Source organism: Durio zibethinus, chromosome 14, assembly GCF_047325235.1.
Source record: "Durio zibethinus cultivar Kanyao isolate XHJ-2024 chromosome 14, ASM4732523v1, whole genome shotgun sequence".
Classification (NCBI taxonomy): domain Eukaryota; kingdom Viridiplantae; phylum Streptophyta; class Magnoliopsida; order Malvales; family Malvaceae; genus Durio; species Durio zibethinus.
In genome coordinates, this window is record NC_143175.1 from 2562219 (window position 1) to 2579420 (window position 17202).

The window sequence follows — 17202 nt, forward strand, 5'->3', positions numbered from 1 at the left end:
TAATTTTGAGAACTCATCCACATTAATATGAGGAGATAATTTGAGCAAAAAAGTAAGCTGTTATCAGAGGTGAAATAGATATGTCTTGAAGATGTGTAATCTTTTATACAGGTTCATGAGCTTTGTTAAATAGATGATGTTCAAGAAAAGTATTCACAATTGAGATGAAAAATAGCCATCTTTATTTTACCACTCGAAAAAACCATTCATTGCTATCCCTTTGAGCCTATTATGATTTCTTTTTCTAAAGAACCCTAACCAAGGATCACCCTCTACACTTGAAGGTAATTTTTTACAATCACAAAATGCCTCAAAGATGGAAAGAGAAAGAAAAGTAAAAGAAAAAAATGTCACACATGATTTGGGGTAAAGTAATGAGAATCTTTTGTGTGAGAAAAGAAAAAATAATGAAATGATGTGGGGGATAAAATGCCAAGTTGCATCAAATGATCCTTTGGTTTTAAACTTTTTTTATACATGTTTTGAGCTTATTATATCTATTTCTTTTATGACCCCTCACCTTGACCTACATTACAACCTTGAAAAGTCCATTTGGATCAAGTGTGAATGCTTAAATTGAATGATCATATATTGGGCAAAGACATGCACATGATGAAATAATAGAATCATGCTACATTGCTTTAAAGTTGGATGTGTGAAAGATATCAACAATGGATGAAAAATGAGAAAAAAATGATGAAAGAAAAAAATAAAAAAAATAGAAAAAAAAAAAAGAAAGAAAGAAGAAAAAATGAAAAAATGAAAAAAAAGATTCAAATTGAAAACCTGAAAGGGTGATTTTGGTAGAAAAAGATTCAAGTCAAATGGTTAACATGGATGGAGGATCAAAGACACCTGAAGACCCCTCAAAGACTGGGGCAAAGTTCACCAAGCTCAAAATGACTCCAACAATAAATAGAATGAGTTTTTAAAAAAGAATCCTAGATTAATATTAAGAATTGTCTGAATCTTCACCATTTAGACATACCATTCATCCCTATGACATGTATCCAATTTGTTTCCTTTTCCATTTATTTTGTACCAAAATAGATCTTCATTTATTATCTTTACCATAATTCACCTTGTGTTCTCTTATTGTTACACCCCTAGAATGAATTAAGAAAATACTTGATTGCATTGTATTTGTCAAGAATTGAAATGATAATGAATGAATGAATATGTGCTTAAAAGAGTCTTGCATTCATTGGAAAATAAATCTAAGATGATGGTGGTAACAAAATGAAAAAATGGTAGAAACCTAAATAGATGATTTGGAAAGATATATGATGTGACCAAATGAAGAATATGATTGGACAATAAAATAAAGATGGGGTAAATCTTGAAAAGTGGTATAACCAAGTGATGAGTATAAGGATGAATTGATCGATATGACTTGCAAGTTATGATTGAATGATGAAAATAATCAGTGGACAAAGTTTGTTTTAGAATGGTTAACGCTGAGACACCTATAAGTAATGACCCAGTGATGATAGATGAAACTTGTTCTGATATTTGTTAGTGTTGAGAAGTCCATGAATGGTGGTCAAGTATTGAGAAACTGAACAAAGAAGACATGCTGAATAGTGGAGTTTTGAGAGCCATATCACCACAATTATTTAGAATTTTGTTACATAGACATTTGTATTACATGCATCATGGTGGCATCGTCGTTTGAATAGTACATGCATACAATTTGATGAATTAAACTTTGTTTGGACATGCATGGCACTATGGGAATATAGGTTATCGTATTTACATCATTAAGAAGGCATTTGCATCTTTGGTCATAACATTCATTCATGCAAATTGTTGAGTCACTTGAAAAAGAAATTGTGAATATTTTGATGAGAATTTTTTAGAACTTAAATGAGAATCTTTGAGTTTCAAAATGAAAATTTTGGAGAAGTGAAACCCTAAAGTTCGTAGAATGTGAATCTTCGAACAAATGAACTTTTGGATGTGAATCTCCAAAATACAAAGCTTCATTTTTTTTGGATATGAATTTCTAATGTTTTAAATGAGAACCTTTGAACTTAGATACGAAACTCTAAGTTTTATTGCATGTGAGCTTTTGAACTCAAATGAGAAGCTTTGAATTTTTGGATGTGAATCTCCAAAATTCAAATGAAAAGCTTTAGATTTTTGGATATGAATTCCTAGTTTGCCAAATGAAAATCTTTGAAAAAAAAGCCTTGAACTTTTGGATGTGAATCTCCAAAATTCAAATGAGGAACTTTAAGGCGAGTCTTGCAAGTTGCAAATGCAAATCTTGAAATCTTGCAAATTTGAATGAAACTAAAATTTTGAGAATCAAATTTTAGTAAATTCTTACGAAGTTGGAAGGTTCTTGCGAATCTGAACCTATGAATGTGAACTCAAATTGTGAATCTTTCAGTTCCCATTACAAAATTTCTTCAATCACGATCTATAACTCCTTTGGACATAATTGTCAAAGAACAATTTATTTCCAAAGTTTCGTTGCCTCTGTTTAGAGGAGCAATTTACTTTTCAAAGTCGTAGTACCTCTGTTTAAAGGAGCAATTTACTTTCCAAAATTTCGTTGCCTCTATTTAGAGGAGCAATTTACTTTTCAAAGTCGTGATGCCTCTGTTTAGAGGAGCAATTTACTTTTCAAAGTCGTGGTGCCTCTGTTTAGAGGAGCAATTTATTTTTCAAAAGTTGTGGAGCCTCTGATTAGAGGAGCTTTGTTTATGTTTTTCAAAGTCATTAAGCCTCTGTTTAGAGGAGTTTTGATCAAAATTTTAATAAGCAAAAAAAAAAAAAAGAACAAAACAAAACAAAACAAAACAAAAAAAATAAAAAAATAAAAACAAAAAAAGTGTCAAGTGAGTCTTAAATGGGTGTCTACGTCTTTGTACAATTCCTGCTTCGTAGAAAATGTGCAAAGAGGGACAGCTGTAAACACCCTATTCAGTTCGGACCCAAGCCCATTGGGCCTGGTCCAATAAGATTTGGGTCTAAGCCCATTGGATCCGATTTAGGGTCCAATTAGTTTGCCCCAATGGACTTTTATTTTTATTTTTATTATATATATATATATTATCTATTAATATTTTTATTATTTATCTACTTTTTTTTATTATCATTTATCTATTTTTTTTGTTTGTTATCTATTTATTTTGATTAATTTTCAGTTAAGATTAGGATAAAAAAAATTGGAATGAATTTGGCTATTATTTGGGAATTAGTAGAGTTGGGATTGGATTCAAAGATTGAATCCAAATCCCAAAAAGAGTTGAATTGATCAAAAACTCTTCTAATCAATCCCTATAAATAGGTGTTGAAAGAACAGAAGAAAACACACAAAGAAACACAGACACAGAGAAGAAACAGAAGCTAAAAAAAGGTTTTGGTGTGTTAGAATCTCGAGTCGAGTTTTCGAGCTATTTTTCTTCCTTAAGCCGAGCAGTTAAACCGAGTCGTTCCCAACTTGATCAAGCTGTCGAGCAGCTCGCCAACCTGGTAGATGAGAACCTAGGCTATTGAAGGCATTCCTCAGCTCTTGCTTGCTGAGACGCCCATCTCCGTTGCTGCCAGATTGCTTAAATATAATTTTCAGTTGTGCCACAGTTAAAGGCAAAGGCGCACCCGTTTTCCTTTGGCAACTACCATGGATACCCTTTGGCAAATCTGAAGAACGAAGCATGTTTTGGAGTAATAACAGTTCCTATTCCAAATATGAGAGGACAAGGTTTGCAGGTGGAAAGACCTCGAATTCTATTCATGGAGCAGCCGACCAAGAATCTCTCCATTTGAGAAAAGTCCAAGGCATATTTAACAAGCTCGTCCACCTCTGACTCGCTGATGTACCCGTCACCATTTTTGTCAGCCATTTGAAACGCACGTTGAGTTCTATAGGCGGGCCAACGTGATTGAAGCTTTTAGAAACCTGCCTTCACTTCGTCCCAGCTAAGCCTTCGATCGTTGTTGGCGTCACAACCCTTGAATAAGGTCATTATCTCACCATAATCGTCTTTCAATGGCTCTGGTAACTTCTTATCAGTTCTTACAGAAGAAAAAAAAAACCATTTTCTCTTGCAGCAAAGAAAAGGAAGAAAAATAAAATGTTAGTTTCTGAGTGTAAGTATAAGATGATAAGAACATCTCTGGTTTATATAGAAAAACCGATTCTCCATTATCTTTTAGAATATAATTGATTTCTTTATTGAATTATTTGATCTAGGAGGAATTTTTTTTTCGAGTACATCAATGTTCATGAACAGTAACATTTGAGTTGTAACATAATAGTATAGATGTTCATGTTCTGTGTTTGAGTTTATCTTGGCATGTTTTTGATGGAATCAGCTACTTTTTTTTTTAGGGAATATTAATTCCATTGAAATGGGTTTAACGTAAAAAAAAAAAAAAGGTTTTGAGAAAAAGTTGAAAGTATTAATTTTCTTTAAAAATAAATTTTTAAAAAAGGGTTTTTGAGGAAAAGTTGAAAGTATCAATTTTTCTCGAAATTAAAAATTCCAAAAAAAAAATATTTTTAAGAAAAAGTTGAAAGTATCAATTTTTCTTAAGAATAAATTTTCAAAAAATGGTTTTTTTGAGGAAAAGTTAAAAGTATCAATTTTTCTCGAAATTAAAAATTTCAAAAAAAAAATATTTTTGGAGAAAAGTTGAAAGTATCAATTTTTCTTAAAATTAAAGTTTCAAAAAATATTTTGGAAAAAAGTTGAAAGTATCAATTTTTCCTTGTATAAAAGTGATCATTTTTTTTCTTTTTTATTTCTTTTGAATTTTCTTTAATGTTAAATAATCCGACGATGGAACCTCTGTAAGTGAAATAGTAGTTTTCTTACATACTCCTGAGGTGAGAGAATTTTCTTAATTTTTTGTTAAAAATATTAGAGTCAATTGAGAATAATTTTCAATAATTAGTTACTTGGTAAAATTTTAAGGCTCATTGTATAACACAAATTTAAGCTGGTACCATCTTTTGATGGGCGTTGTGAGGGTTCTATCCTTTTTTACACGTAATCGAACTCTCAAACCTTGTTTTGGTTAGTAGACCCGAACCTATTTTTTAGGAATCCTTAAATTTATGTATTCTCTGAAATGATAGATTTTTTAGGTGGTCAATCGCACCTAGATAAAAAAGATTGGTGACGACTTCCTTCAAGTTAATGTCTAACGATGGATCCCCGGATCTAAACGTTATGACAGTGTATACTTGGATTATATATTATTTTAATACCATAAATACAAGTCTATTTCTTAGGAAACAATAAAATTTTCTTAAATTAAAGAAGATCCGAAATCAGACCCGTTTAGTGAAGTAAGTCTTTTTAGGTCTTACCTATTGTCCATTTCATCTCCAGCAAGCTCCTCTTTCACTCGAAACGAAGTTGCATCAACAATTTCGAATTATATAGAGTATTAAAATTTTATTTGTTATGAAATAAAATCATAATGAAACATGCCTTGTTGAGTATAAATTAAATTTTTTATTAAAGTAATAACAAATTTTAAATGGTAAAAACGCAATTTAATATGGGATGGGGTATTTCTTTCACAAAGGTTTTAATATAAAGGTTGTTTGTGGGACTAAATTCTCGAGTTAATCAGGCATGGGCCTAAACAGATTCTACCCACCCTATGGGGGCCATGATTGAGGGTTTTAGTAGGGGATTTTTTTTGTAACTTTTAAGTATACAAATGCTGGCTGCCAATATTTTTGACATGGTCTTAATTCATTTCATGGTTATCCAAAACACTCTTTAATTCATTTTACGAAAATTTTTATCAGTTGGGTCAGTTCCATCTTTGTATGTCACTTTTTAGTTCATGCTAGTGTCACACATGCGAGGAGAGCATTCACGGTGCATTTGCTCTGATTTTGCAGAAAATAATAATAATAATAATCACGTGACACAAGTAACAAGTTTGTAAGCGGGAATAGGAGTTGGTTTGGGATTTGAGATTTGTTCAGCTTTATGTAATTTTGCGAATTTTATTAATCAGCTTAGTAGCCCAAAATTTAGTTCTAATAACTTTGTTTTTACAACAATATAATTAGATGGAAAATTAGATCTCAGTCCCAACTGTCAAATTATACTCTTTAAATAATATCAAATATGTATGTTAGACTATACTAATCATTTTTTATTTGATAATCAATTTTTTAAATGTTACTCTTTTACTATATGTTGATATTTGAGCATAATAAATTAATCAATAGAGATGTTTCTATTTGTATTTTTATGAGTTTGACAATTAAATTTAGTTTGCTATATATTTTTACATTTTTTTTGTTTGTCTAAGATAATTTTAGAAAAGTGGCTCAGGGGTGCCGTAATTATGAGGGAAGTGCACTCTCCCCTCTATAAAAAATTCATGGAAAATTCCACTGAAACACTAGCCTATATATGGCTGTAAATAATCCACGGCATCCCTCCTTCTACATTCCTTTTCACACCGAAACTATGCGTTTCAATAAAATAACACTTTCATCACTTACTAAATTGAAGTCATTCAAAGCAAAACCAAAACCTGCTATTCAAATTTCTATAGCCTTGCTTCTGTTCACGTATTTTCTCCTCTCACTTCATTTTCAATTCAGCTGTCGTGGCCTCAAGTGCATCCTTTATTTAACAGACAACAAAAAAATTGAATAAGTTTATATTAAAACAAGCTAATTAAAAAGCTAGCAATCCAGTTGGATGGACGTTCAACAAGGTAAATAAATAAAAATAAGATCTGAATATTTATGTTTTTTTGGTTGGTTAAATGAAAAGTAAGATCTGAAGCTTTATTGTTTGTTGGTTGTATAAATAATTTGAAATTAGCCAATAGTGTAACAAGTTATTAGAGTGTTGAATTTTTATTTTTATTTTTTTTTAAATTTTCAGTCAGTCTCAAATATCAAAAAATAATTTGGAACTAAAATAATAAAAACTTAATTGTTGGATATTAGATCCACCATCAGCTTGAATCAAACTCTGATATCGATTATTGAAATAATGACTAGATTAAGTTAGTTGCAGACCTAATATCCAATATTTAGTATCAAAATTGAATTTAAGTTGACTGCAAATCTAATATCTTAGTATAAAAAAATGTATTTGTAGACAAAAAAAAAAACCATTCAGCAATTGTATATATACCAAAAATATACGTAAGGCTAGATTTTGTACATACGTACACAGCAACCCACCAGCTAATTCACTTGAGAAGATTAAAAATCGACCTTTCACTTTTGACTATAATAACATAAAATTGGGTTTTGATGTTACAGAGGTGAAAGCAGCCCTTGTTTCCTGCGAACGATAAAACAAATGTTTTTTTCCACCAACCAAATCTCTCATTCAAACTGCATCATCCTTCACCACATGTTCTCTTTTCTTTCCCATTTTCCAAATTTACTTCTCATTCCACTAACTACACATATGTTCCTCTCGTTACATGAAAAGTTAAGAAAAATCCGTCTGTCAGGTGAGGTTTCTTTGAGGAAAGCAGGAGACTGAGCTTTTGATATGCTAGTTATAAATATTTTAGGTTCTGTTATGTGGTTGAAATGATGGTGGTGAAGGTTTGATTTTTGGTGTTAGAAATTTAAATCAGTATACTCTCGATGTGCTTTTGACGGCTGTCTGAGGGTGCTCAAAGAATGGATTAAGTGGTGGAATTGAGAGTTAATCTTGAACTTAAGATCTATGCATGGGAGACTTTATGTGCTAGGGATGGAATCATGGAAATGAGGTAGTGAAGACCGTCAATGGTTGATTTTTTTGGTGGCTTGTGGCAGAAGTTTGAGGTGATTTGTTGTTTTTTATTTATTTGCCCACTTCAAGCTGAGGGCTTGGTCAAAACGAAGAATGAACTAAATTTTGGTTTATGTGGCAGTTGATATGATAATCAATATAGCTGTCATGTTATTTTTTATAATAATTTGGATAAAATTTATTAAAATGATTAGATTTAATTTACTTCACAATCTTATTGATACATGAAGATTTAATTCACTTTACAAACTTATTGATACATGATAAAATTGAGAGATTTCTACTGTAATTAACTCATCATAATTATAATATTGCATCTAAGACAGAGAATTATAAATTATAGGAATATTTATAAAAGTTGTTAACGGGACCCACCATCGTCCCACATGGGGCGGTCTTGTTAAAAGAGCTGAAACAAAGGTCGGTCGTGGAAAAGGATTCAGTGGGGCTATAAATAGATTGATTTGACGGTCTGTAGATGGGGCCAACCATATTGCAGAAGAAAGAAAGACAGTTGATTTAATACATAATTAAGCTTTCTTTACTGACACTGAAAAAGAGGGTACATACATTGGAGAAGCCAAAAAGAAAGAGCCAAAAATGACTTGTACGGAACAGGTAAAATTTCCAAAAATATAAATAAACTAAAAACACACATTTGTCAACGCTCTTGTGTGAACTCAATTACAAGATTCTTCCGTAGACAAGGTCCTTTATAGAAAATAATATATGTCATGATTGTTAAAACAAACATCTGGCGGGCTTTTCTTTGGGTCACGCTTATTTCTAGCTATCAAACTTGCTAACATTAATTGCGTCTTGAATTTGAAGAAAAATGCTAAAATTTAATGCGCATCCTTTTCAAATTAATTACATTTAACTGGAAACTAATTCAACTGAATTAAAGTAAGAGTCACCAGTCGCTTCTGTCCCATCCTAAGTGGAGTAATTTATAATACCTTTTGGCTTGAAATAAGAATGCGTTTCAATTAAGGAACAAGTATTAGAATGGGAACCATTCTCCTTTTAACCTTTTTCTTTATCCTGTTTCATATAGGACATTTTGAAGGCAAATAGATTCAACCCAAAAAAATCCTGCTATTTGACAGAGATTCAGTCGAAAAGAACAAAAAAAGAGAAAGAATTGTGATTTCTGTTGAGCATTGATTGATTAGATTAAAAGCTGGAAGAGGAAAGGCCCTTTGATTTTTCAGTTTTGGAAGTATACCTTTTTCTTGTTGGTCAATCGAACGTTCAGTAGCGCGGGCAGGTCGAGCGATCGACTTCTGATAAAAATATTAAAATACGCTATGGAAAAAGAAGACTAGTAAAAGAAGAAGGAAAAGATTTCGTAAATTTTATATTATGTTAGAAAATGTTACTAAGAGTCATCGTTCGTCGGTGCAATAAGTTGGCAAGTCTTGTCCTTAGCCAGGAAGGATAAAACTTCATTGGTTTAAAATACTCCAAAAACAAAAAATTAACATTTGATTTGTACAGTTATTCAATTATAACAAAAAAATGATATAAACATTTATTATTCTATATAAAATTTTATTGAATTTTATATAATTATAGATTATGATCCATTAGTTATAATGTAATGATTATAAGTTATATATATTTTTAATAAAAAATGATATATTTTATTTTCTATAACGTTGATATTTAATACTAATAACAATTTTATTTAGAAGAAAAATGAGAGTAAAAAAACAGTGTATATGGATCAATAATTGTTGGTCTATTTGGAGAGACTCGTGTAACTTGAAAGAGTCAGAGGTTCAAATAAATTTGACCAAAAGGGCCAAGTGTAAAGCGAAAAAGAAAAGTGAAGAAACTTGTGAAAAGAGAAAACAGAATTTAGCAGCCATGGATGAACCTTTTGGAAAAGCCACGGGCTAGCTAGGAAAATTCACTACCAGGAAACATATAATTATAAACATAATTAAATGTAATATCTTCGAATTCCATGGAACCAAAGGGAAGGTGAAAGCCTTAGTTAAAAAACTGAGAGGTTGGAACACTCTGCTCTCTCTCTCTCTAGAGTCCTTATGGTACTCTCTGTCTTTCTCTTCTGAGACGGGCTTTCTTAACACTCTCTTTTTACTTTGTTTTGCCTGGATTTAGGTTTGTAGTGTAGGATTCGTTTTTGGGTCTGTCAATTTTTGCACATTCCTCGTGGATAGATGCGTATTTTGCTTTACTTGTTGTGTAGGATTAATTTTTCTTGATTAGTGTAGTTAATTTCAGGTTGTCGTTAATTACTCGTTACAACAATTTAATCTCTCTTATTATCAAGTTTTTCAACGACAGGACATCATAAATTCATAACGCAGTTAATGAATTTGTAAAAGAAAAAGAATCCTGAATTTTCTAACCTTTTAACACCATTGAACATGAAAAAAAAGAAAAACAAAAAAACAAGCAAACATACAAACAATTACATTAAGTAATTCAAAGTGCAAGCTTTTTAAGTTCACAACTTCTTGCTACCCTATTGAAGGTCGAACTCCAAATTTTCAACCTTAAAATCAACTCCAATACCACTCACTGACTGGGGTAGGAACAACTTACTATTACTTGCAATAAACTTGTACCTAAATTAATTGACAGAATATTTAATCCAATTATTTCAGAACACAACGGGATATTAAATCGAAGATTTGTACATCTTTCCACATAATGTTATTAATGGGGCCCACCATCATCCAACTTACAGCGTTTCCCATTGTAACCGCCGCTATAACCACCATCGTTGCTGTCTTAATCGCCTTCTTCGTTTGTTCCATTAGCAGCGGTCTTCGTAGCTTCCTCACCAAGATTCTGACCCTTCTCAGGAGCATTATTAATCTCTCCTGCACACAACAATCATAAAATCCTCAGCAAATGTATACAGACATTTGATCGGCTTTTTTTGAACAGGTTCAATCGCCAGCATAGTTCAGTTTTCAAAGCATTTTTTTTCTTTAAGTTCGTTCTTTTTACCGTGATTGCTGGAAAATCCTCCATTATCGCCGCCACAACTGCCAATTTTGTTCACCAGAGCAACAATTTCATTGATCGTAGTTTTTTCTTCAAGACCCAGATAGATTCCAGGAAAACTAGTGTCTCCTGCATAAACAACAACCATAAAAGGAGTTTAGTAATGCGTTCCGTACAGAACAAGTAACCGGCTTTCAATCAAACCAGCCATGCCGGTTATGTTCTGAAAACAGTAATTTTTCCATAGCTTTTTTTTTTACCGTAGCCGTTGGCAAATCCTCCATTGTAGCCTCCGCAACTGGTCATCACAGTTTCAATAGCTTTCATCATTATTTTATCATCAAATTTCTGGGCATTCTCATTGTTCTCGTTCGCTCCAATGAAAGCCATGAAATCATCAACCAATTTTTTCTTTGCCGCTTCTTTTGCGAGCATATCCTGATTTTTTCTCATAAGCATGGAACACTCCCTCTCCTTCTCCTGAAGTGCAACTTGATCAGCCCTCATTGATTCTTTCATCAGCCTTATCTTCTGTCTCTCTCGTGCCAAAAAAATTTCCAGAGCCACAGCAATGAATTCTTGGGGATCCTGTTAGATATTCGCAGAAAAAGCCATTAACAGCCACATTAACAGTTAAGATTGTTGTTGTTGATAAATGAATAAACACAAATAACGAAACTGAAATCATAGGAATGAAATCTAACCATTTTGGAAAAAGATTCGGCAAAAAGATAAGGTGAGCTGCGAGGAGTTGCTAAAACTGTGGTGTGATTTGATACTGAAACAGAAAGAAACGGAAGGAGATTTTAACTTTTAAGGACGGGTTTTGGCAGAGCCGCCAAGGCGAAAAGACCCAATTGCTATAGCATCACCCAAGGTGGGGACCCTGCTTTTGGAGTTTCGTTGCGGAGTCAGTCAGACGTGTCACTTATCTCGTAGTTCAGGCACTTGAATCCTTCTTACAGCATCAAAATCAACCAAGACCAAAAGGTTTTCCACCAATCAAATTTTCTTGCGTCTTACAAGTTTTGAAGCCCATTGATTCGCACACATGTCAAACTATCTGTGCTTCAAGATGGCTCAGGCAGAGAGTTCGCAGGTCGACCCGGATGCCCTTATCATCCCACGTGGAATTGAGACCAAAAAAATGTAATTGAAATATTCTCATTTTTCTTGTGTACAAATCATAAAAAGGGGAAAGAAAAAAAAATTTATTTATGATGAACACTTCAAAATTAGACTTTCGTCTAAGAATTAAAATCAATTTTATCTGTATATTATAATGTCAATATTAAATTTGATAATTATATTTTAATATATTGAACTTTGATATTATATTTCTAACTTTGTTGATTTTTGGTTATTTCACTACTTAATTTTAAGGTGATACATGTATTTTTAAATAAATATATAATTAACACTTGTCTTACTCAAATTTTCTTTTCTAATTAATGTTTCATTTATCTTCCAAGTGGTTTAAGATATTTAAATTTTAATTATAGATTAATTTCAATACCTCTTCTATATCTAAAAATGAAGTAGTTAACATCTTAAAGTACTTAAAAAGTAATGGAAATTATCATTACCAGAAGTTAATAATAATTTCTCATAAATTAAAAAATTATAAACAAGGCTAGAAGATAAAATTGAAAGATATGAAAGGATAATAATTTCATAAGGATTTAATTTTTTTTATGTATGATTCTTAAGGTTTTAATTTTAATTATTTTTAAAAAATAAAAATTATATAACACATAGCATTTTTATACCATGCCATGCCAACATTTTGACCATGTAATGAACGAGACAATGTGCTTGAAAGGAATTAAAGTTTGAGCATATGTTTATGCGTTTTTATTTTCTAGGTACTACACATTGCTTCTCTTTTTTTTTTTTTTTTTTCGGGTGTAATCAAATAAAATGACTTTCCGTCTTAAAATGTTTTAAATAACACTATAATATATATATATATATATATATTTATATTAAATTCCATTACGTGATCTTCAAAATGAGATATGAAACATTTTTGAAAATAAAAAATCATTGAAACCTACAAATTTTAATTCTTAATAGTATTGTTGGTATATAAAACAACACCTTATTCTTATTTACTTGTTAGGAAATAACTGGATTTGGAATCAAATGATCAATAATGTTTGCTTCTGTTTAAATTACTTTTATTTTTCACATTGGTTTGATTAGTGGCCTAACCATGATTTTTTCAGTGGGATTAACAAAGTAATACCCATACTTCCTTCTTTCCAATTTTTTATATATATATTTTTTTTATTTTTAAAATTTCAAAAGCTATGTTCAAATTCCTTGCTTTTTATTTTAAAATTAGTTTGCTACCATGCGACTTTCAGATTATTTTGCTTTATTAGCTTGATTTTAATTATTTTCTAATCAATTATTTTTCAATCACAATTGAAATCGTATCTTTCTTTTAGGAGGAGATTTAATTTATGATTTAGCAAGTTAAAAATTACTTATCATTTAATCTAGTTATTCGTTATCTATTTAATAAGATAAACATAAATAATTTTTGTGTGAAAAATTTTGTTTTCATGATGACATGAAAGATAATTTTTAATTTTATGTTCTTTATTAAATAAATATATTTAAAAGATTATTAGTTATTCAAAATTAAAGACAAAATCATATATATATCTAATTATTTATGCTTGAAATTAATTTATAGTTAAAATATAATGGAAAAATCCTATATATAATGGTTCATTCAAAATATAATGTTATTTCAAAAATCACAAATTATTTTTTAATTTCAATTGTTTTTTTCTTGCCAAATAATCTCATAGACTTTAAGTATGATAATATTATTTATCATATGGAAAATAGATAATTTTATATCAATTAAATTTTAGAAAGTTATTTAAATAAATTTAATTCAATTAAACTTATTAAAACAAATTAAAAGAATACATATTTTTAAATTCATATTCATGTTTGATTAATGAATGTTTTTCAAAATTCAAGCAAAGAAAATAAAAAAGGCAAATGGACTTAATTGAATATAATTCTTCAACTTTATTAGGAAATGGATATGTTCGTCAATTGGATTATGGGTTAGATTATAATTTTTTGTATAATTTTTTAAGTATGGACTCAAAATATTTTTTATTAAAAATTTTATTTAATTTTAAATTGAAAATATATTTAATATTATAGATTTTTAACATTTTAATAATATATATGAATTGAAGAGGTAACTTGAGTCAAACTTGAAACATAATCTAAAATTTATAAATGTCCACAAGTCGATATCACCAAAGTCATGGACATTTCTTAATTTTTTAAATTCATATTGGATGTTTAAGAAAATATCAAGTGCTTAATAAATGAGATTTAAATTAAAAAATTAAAAAAAAGAAATCAAATTGGATTTCAATTTATCGTAACACTTTTATAAATAAAAAGAGTATTATGACTTTGAAGAAGAAAAAATATAGTAGATTAGAAATTTTTATACAAATCGTGATCAATTGATTATTTATATTATATATAAAATATGATTTTAAAATTCAATTAGTTTTTGTTATTTGTAACAATATATTTTCAAATAAATAATAAGGTTAAATCAATGTAATAAAGCATGTTGATAATGAAAATCTTTTTGCATATTGTAAGAAAGTTGAAATAAGGGAAAAAATATTATTTTGATTAAGTGATGAGTCAAAGGTAAAAATAAATGGCTTATGAATAGTACCTACAGAATAGAATAATAAATGTATTATGTGATTTTGTACTTTGTAATATATGAAAAAAGAAAGTAAAAAAAAAATAATTAAGTGAAAAGTCAAAAATAAGGTTAAAAGATTTGTGGATAACACCTATAAAATATAAAAATATATATGTTTATGTAACTTTTCATTTTATAATATATAAAAAAAAAAGTCAAAGTTAAAGATAGAGGGCTCACCATAAATATTTAAAAAATAATAAATAAATGGTTCTATAACTTCCATTTTGTAGTATGGAAAGAAAAGGAGGTAACACAAAATGGAGAACAATGACAAAATTTAAGTACAAGTAGCAAAAGACACTGAAGCCGCCATGTTCAACAGAATTTATTAGTTAATAAATTTGATCCACAGAAATGAAAAAAGAAATACCTATCCAAACTTGAATTGAATTATCAATTATAGAAAGAGAGATGAGAAATCTGACCATTAAAGCCAAAGAAGATCGGACACAGTTGCAATAAAACAAAAAAAAAAAAAGAAAAAAAAGAAAGGAGAGAGCTAAACGCAATCCTTGAAAAGGCAAAACGTACTATAAATTGAGAAAATTTTAAATAAAGTTTTTTAGATGATATTTTTGAAGTTTTTTATAAAAAAATATTTAAATTAAACTTAAAATTTAAAATTAAATTTGATATATTAAAAAATTTTATCAAATAAATTAAATATATAAAATTTTAATAAATTTTGATATATATATTTTTAATAAAAATATTAATAAAATTTTTATTATTAAATAATATAAATCAAAATTAAATTCTAAATAGTATTTTTAAATGTTTTTATATATTATTAATCTTAATATTAAATTTTATCACTTTATCAATTTTAATTTTTTATTAAATTTTTTTTAAAAAATATATTTTTAAAAAATTTAACTAATTTTACCTAAATTTTATCCCTATAAATATTAATATATGGCTTGAAGCAGCAGTTGGTGGGGGCCAATTTCTCTTAGGACCACTTTCACGCGGAGAGACGGCGAGTTCCATCCAACGTGGGGCTACATCGTAAAAGACAAAAATCATTGTCAGGGTCCCATCAAAAGAAAAAAAAAAAAAAAGGAATCAAAATTAGAGAACATATATGTAGCAACAGTTAATCACACTGTCAATTTCACTTGCATAAATATAGGCATATTCATCGAGTAAAGCAAGAGGATAATAAACACATGAAACCTACAATAGAATTTATCTTATGAGTCCATAGGAAACAATCCCAAAGTTTTATTATCATCATTGAAAAAATTTTTTATATTAAAAAAATTATAAAAAATTTTTGGGCACCTCTTTTGCAGCTAAAAACATTAAAAAAATGAAAAAGATACTATTAAAAACATATAATGATCAAAAAGCTATAGTATTTTTTTTTTCAAAACCTTAAGTAAATAATCAAAAATATCTTTATCATTTATATCGATTTGATATATCAAATCAATCTGATATAATCAGTGTTACTTCAACTCAATCATGTCATAATTATCTCCTTATGATTTTTTTCAGTTTATTTATAAATATAAAAACTCAAGTACCATGAAACCAGGTTTATTCCATTCATTTTTTTTTTCTTTCTACTTTCTCACTTATTTTTTTACTTAATTTTTATTGACTTATCAGTAAGAATACAGACGTAAAAAATATCTTTTACTTTTACCTCTAACCATCTTTTTCTTTTATTTTTATATAAACAACTTCAAGTCAGAGCTCAACACTAATAGATACATAGATTAAGGTAATATGCAAATGAATATTCAGAAAATGACCAATATTAGGCAAGTTCGACAAATTTGGAATACAAACATAACAATTCTTCAGGCTGTTAATGGCATGCATCAATGAGTGCTTGAGGCATGAATGCATGCATTAGGTGCAAAACGACTAGATTTCCTTTACCAAAAACGCATATGCTTGTTTTTCAACTCACATCTTTGATTTTCATAATCTAGAGAATCATGAACTGGTACAAATAATTCCTTTTAAGTAGCTGCCTACGAATTCAATGCCATGTAAGTGTGCATGCACCAAGCGACAACATTTGACATACAAGTCCTAACTCCTAACCAGATTGCATTAGGTGCAAGATTTTTTTTTTCTAAACATCTGCTGGTCTTAATAACGATTCATAAGGCCATGGACACCTAGATGATTTTTCGACTACAGTTAAACCAACTTTGGAACTCGGAAGCTCCAATGAATTTGACAGAATTGCTTTCAGCCATTCTGAAAAGATATTTATCGACGAATAGTTATTTGGGCGCCTCTTTTGCAGCTAAAGGCAGCATGTGTCATAGAAGCAGGCCTGGAGGAAGCTTTCTTAACACCCAGCAGCAGCTAGTGTTGCTTTTGGTTCTACAGGATAAGCTAATTAATAAACTAATGCCTACTTAAATAGAAAAATAAGACTCAAATAACTAAGGTGGTATTAATGATATTGGTGATTCAATCAAAACACGATGATCTTAAATTGCAGCAAGCTAAAACGTACTGTTACTAGAAAAATAGTTCTATCTACAAAATTTTCCATCAATAAAATCCTCGTTTCCATTGATAATAGATATTATTAACGAAATTTCATAAAAAAAAATTAAAGAATAATTAAATCACTATTTGGAGAAATAATTTAATTTTTATTTAAAAAGAGTTAGAAACTCATTTTATCAGGTGCAATGATTGAAAATTGAAGGATTAATTAGTAATTTGATA

At 29.5% G+C, this 17202-nt stretch overlaps 1 protein-coding gene across 1 annotated transcript; it reads right to left on the reverse strand.

The window, feature by feature from the left end:
• Nucleotides 1-10173: 10173 nt before the first annotated feature.
• LOC111295196 (uncharacterized) lies at nt 10174-11574 on the reverse strand. Its single transcript, XM_022888588.2, has 4 exons — nt 11441-11574; nt 10997-11324; nt 10740-10865; nt 10174-10609 (listed from the first exon to the last, which is right to left on the reverse strand). Exons 1-4 carry the CDS (start codon nt 11441-11443, stop codon nt 10518-10520), a joined length of 549 nt encoding a protein of 182 aa, XP_022744323.2. The 5' UTR covers nt 11444-11574; the 3' UTR covers nt 10174-10517.
• Nucleotides 11575-17202: the final 5628 nt, after the last annotated feature.

What these genes read in the sequence shown, in the direction of transcription:
- LOC111295196 (XM_022888588.2), bottom strand. An exon ending in AGGATTTGCCAACGGCTACG is followed by an intron (nt 10,866 to 10,996) that starts GTAAAAAAAAAA and finishes TTGTTTATGCAG; the next exon opens with GAGACACTAGTTTTCCTGGA. An exon ending in AGGATTTTCCAGCAATCACG is followed by an intron (nt 10,610 to 10,739) that starts GTAAAAAGAACG and finishes TGTTGTGTGCAG; the next exon opens with GAGAGATTAATAATGCTCCT.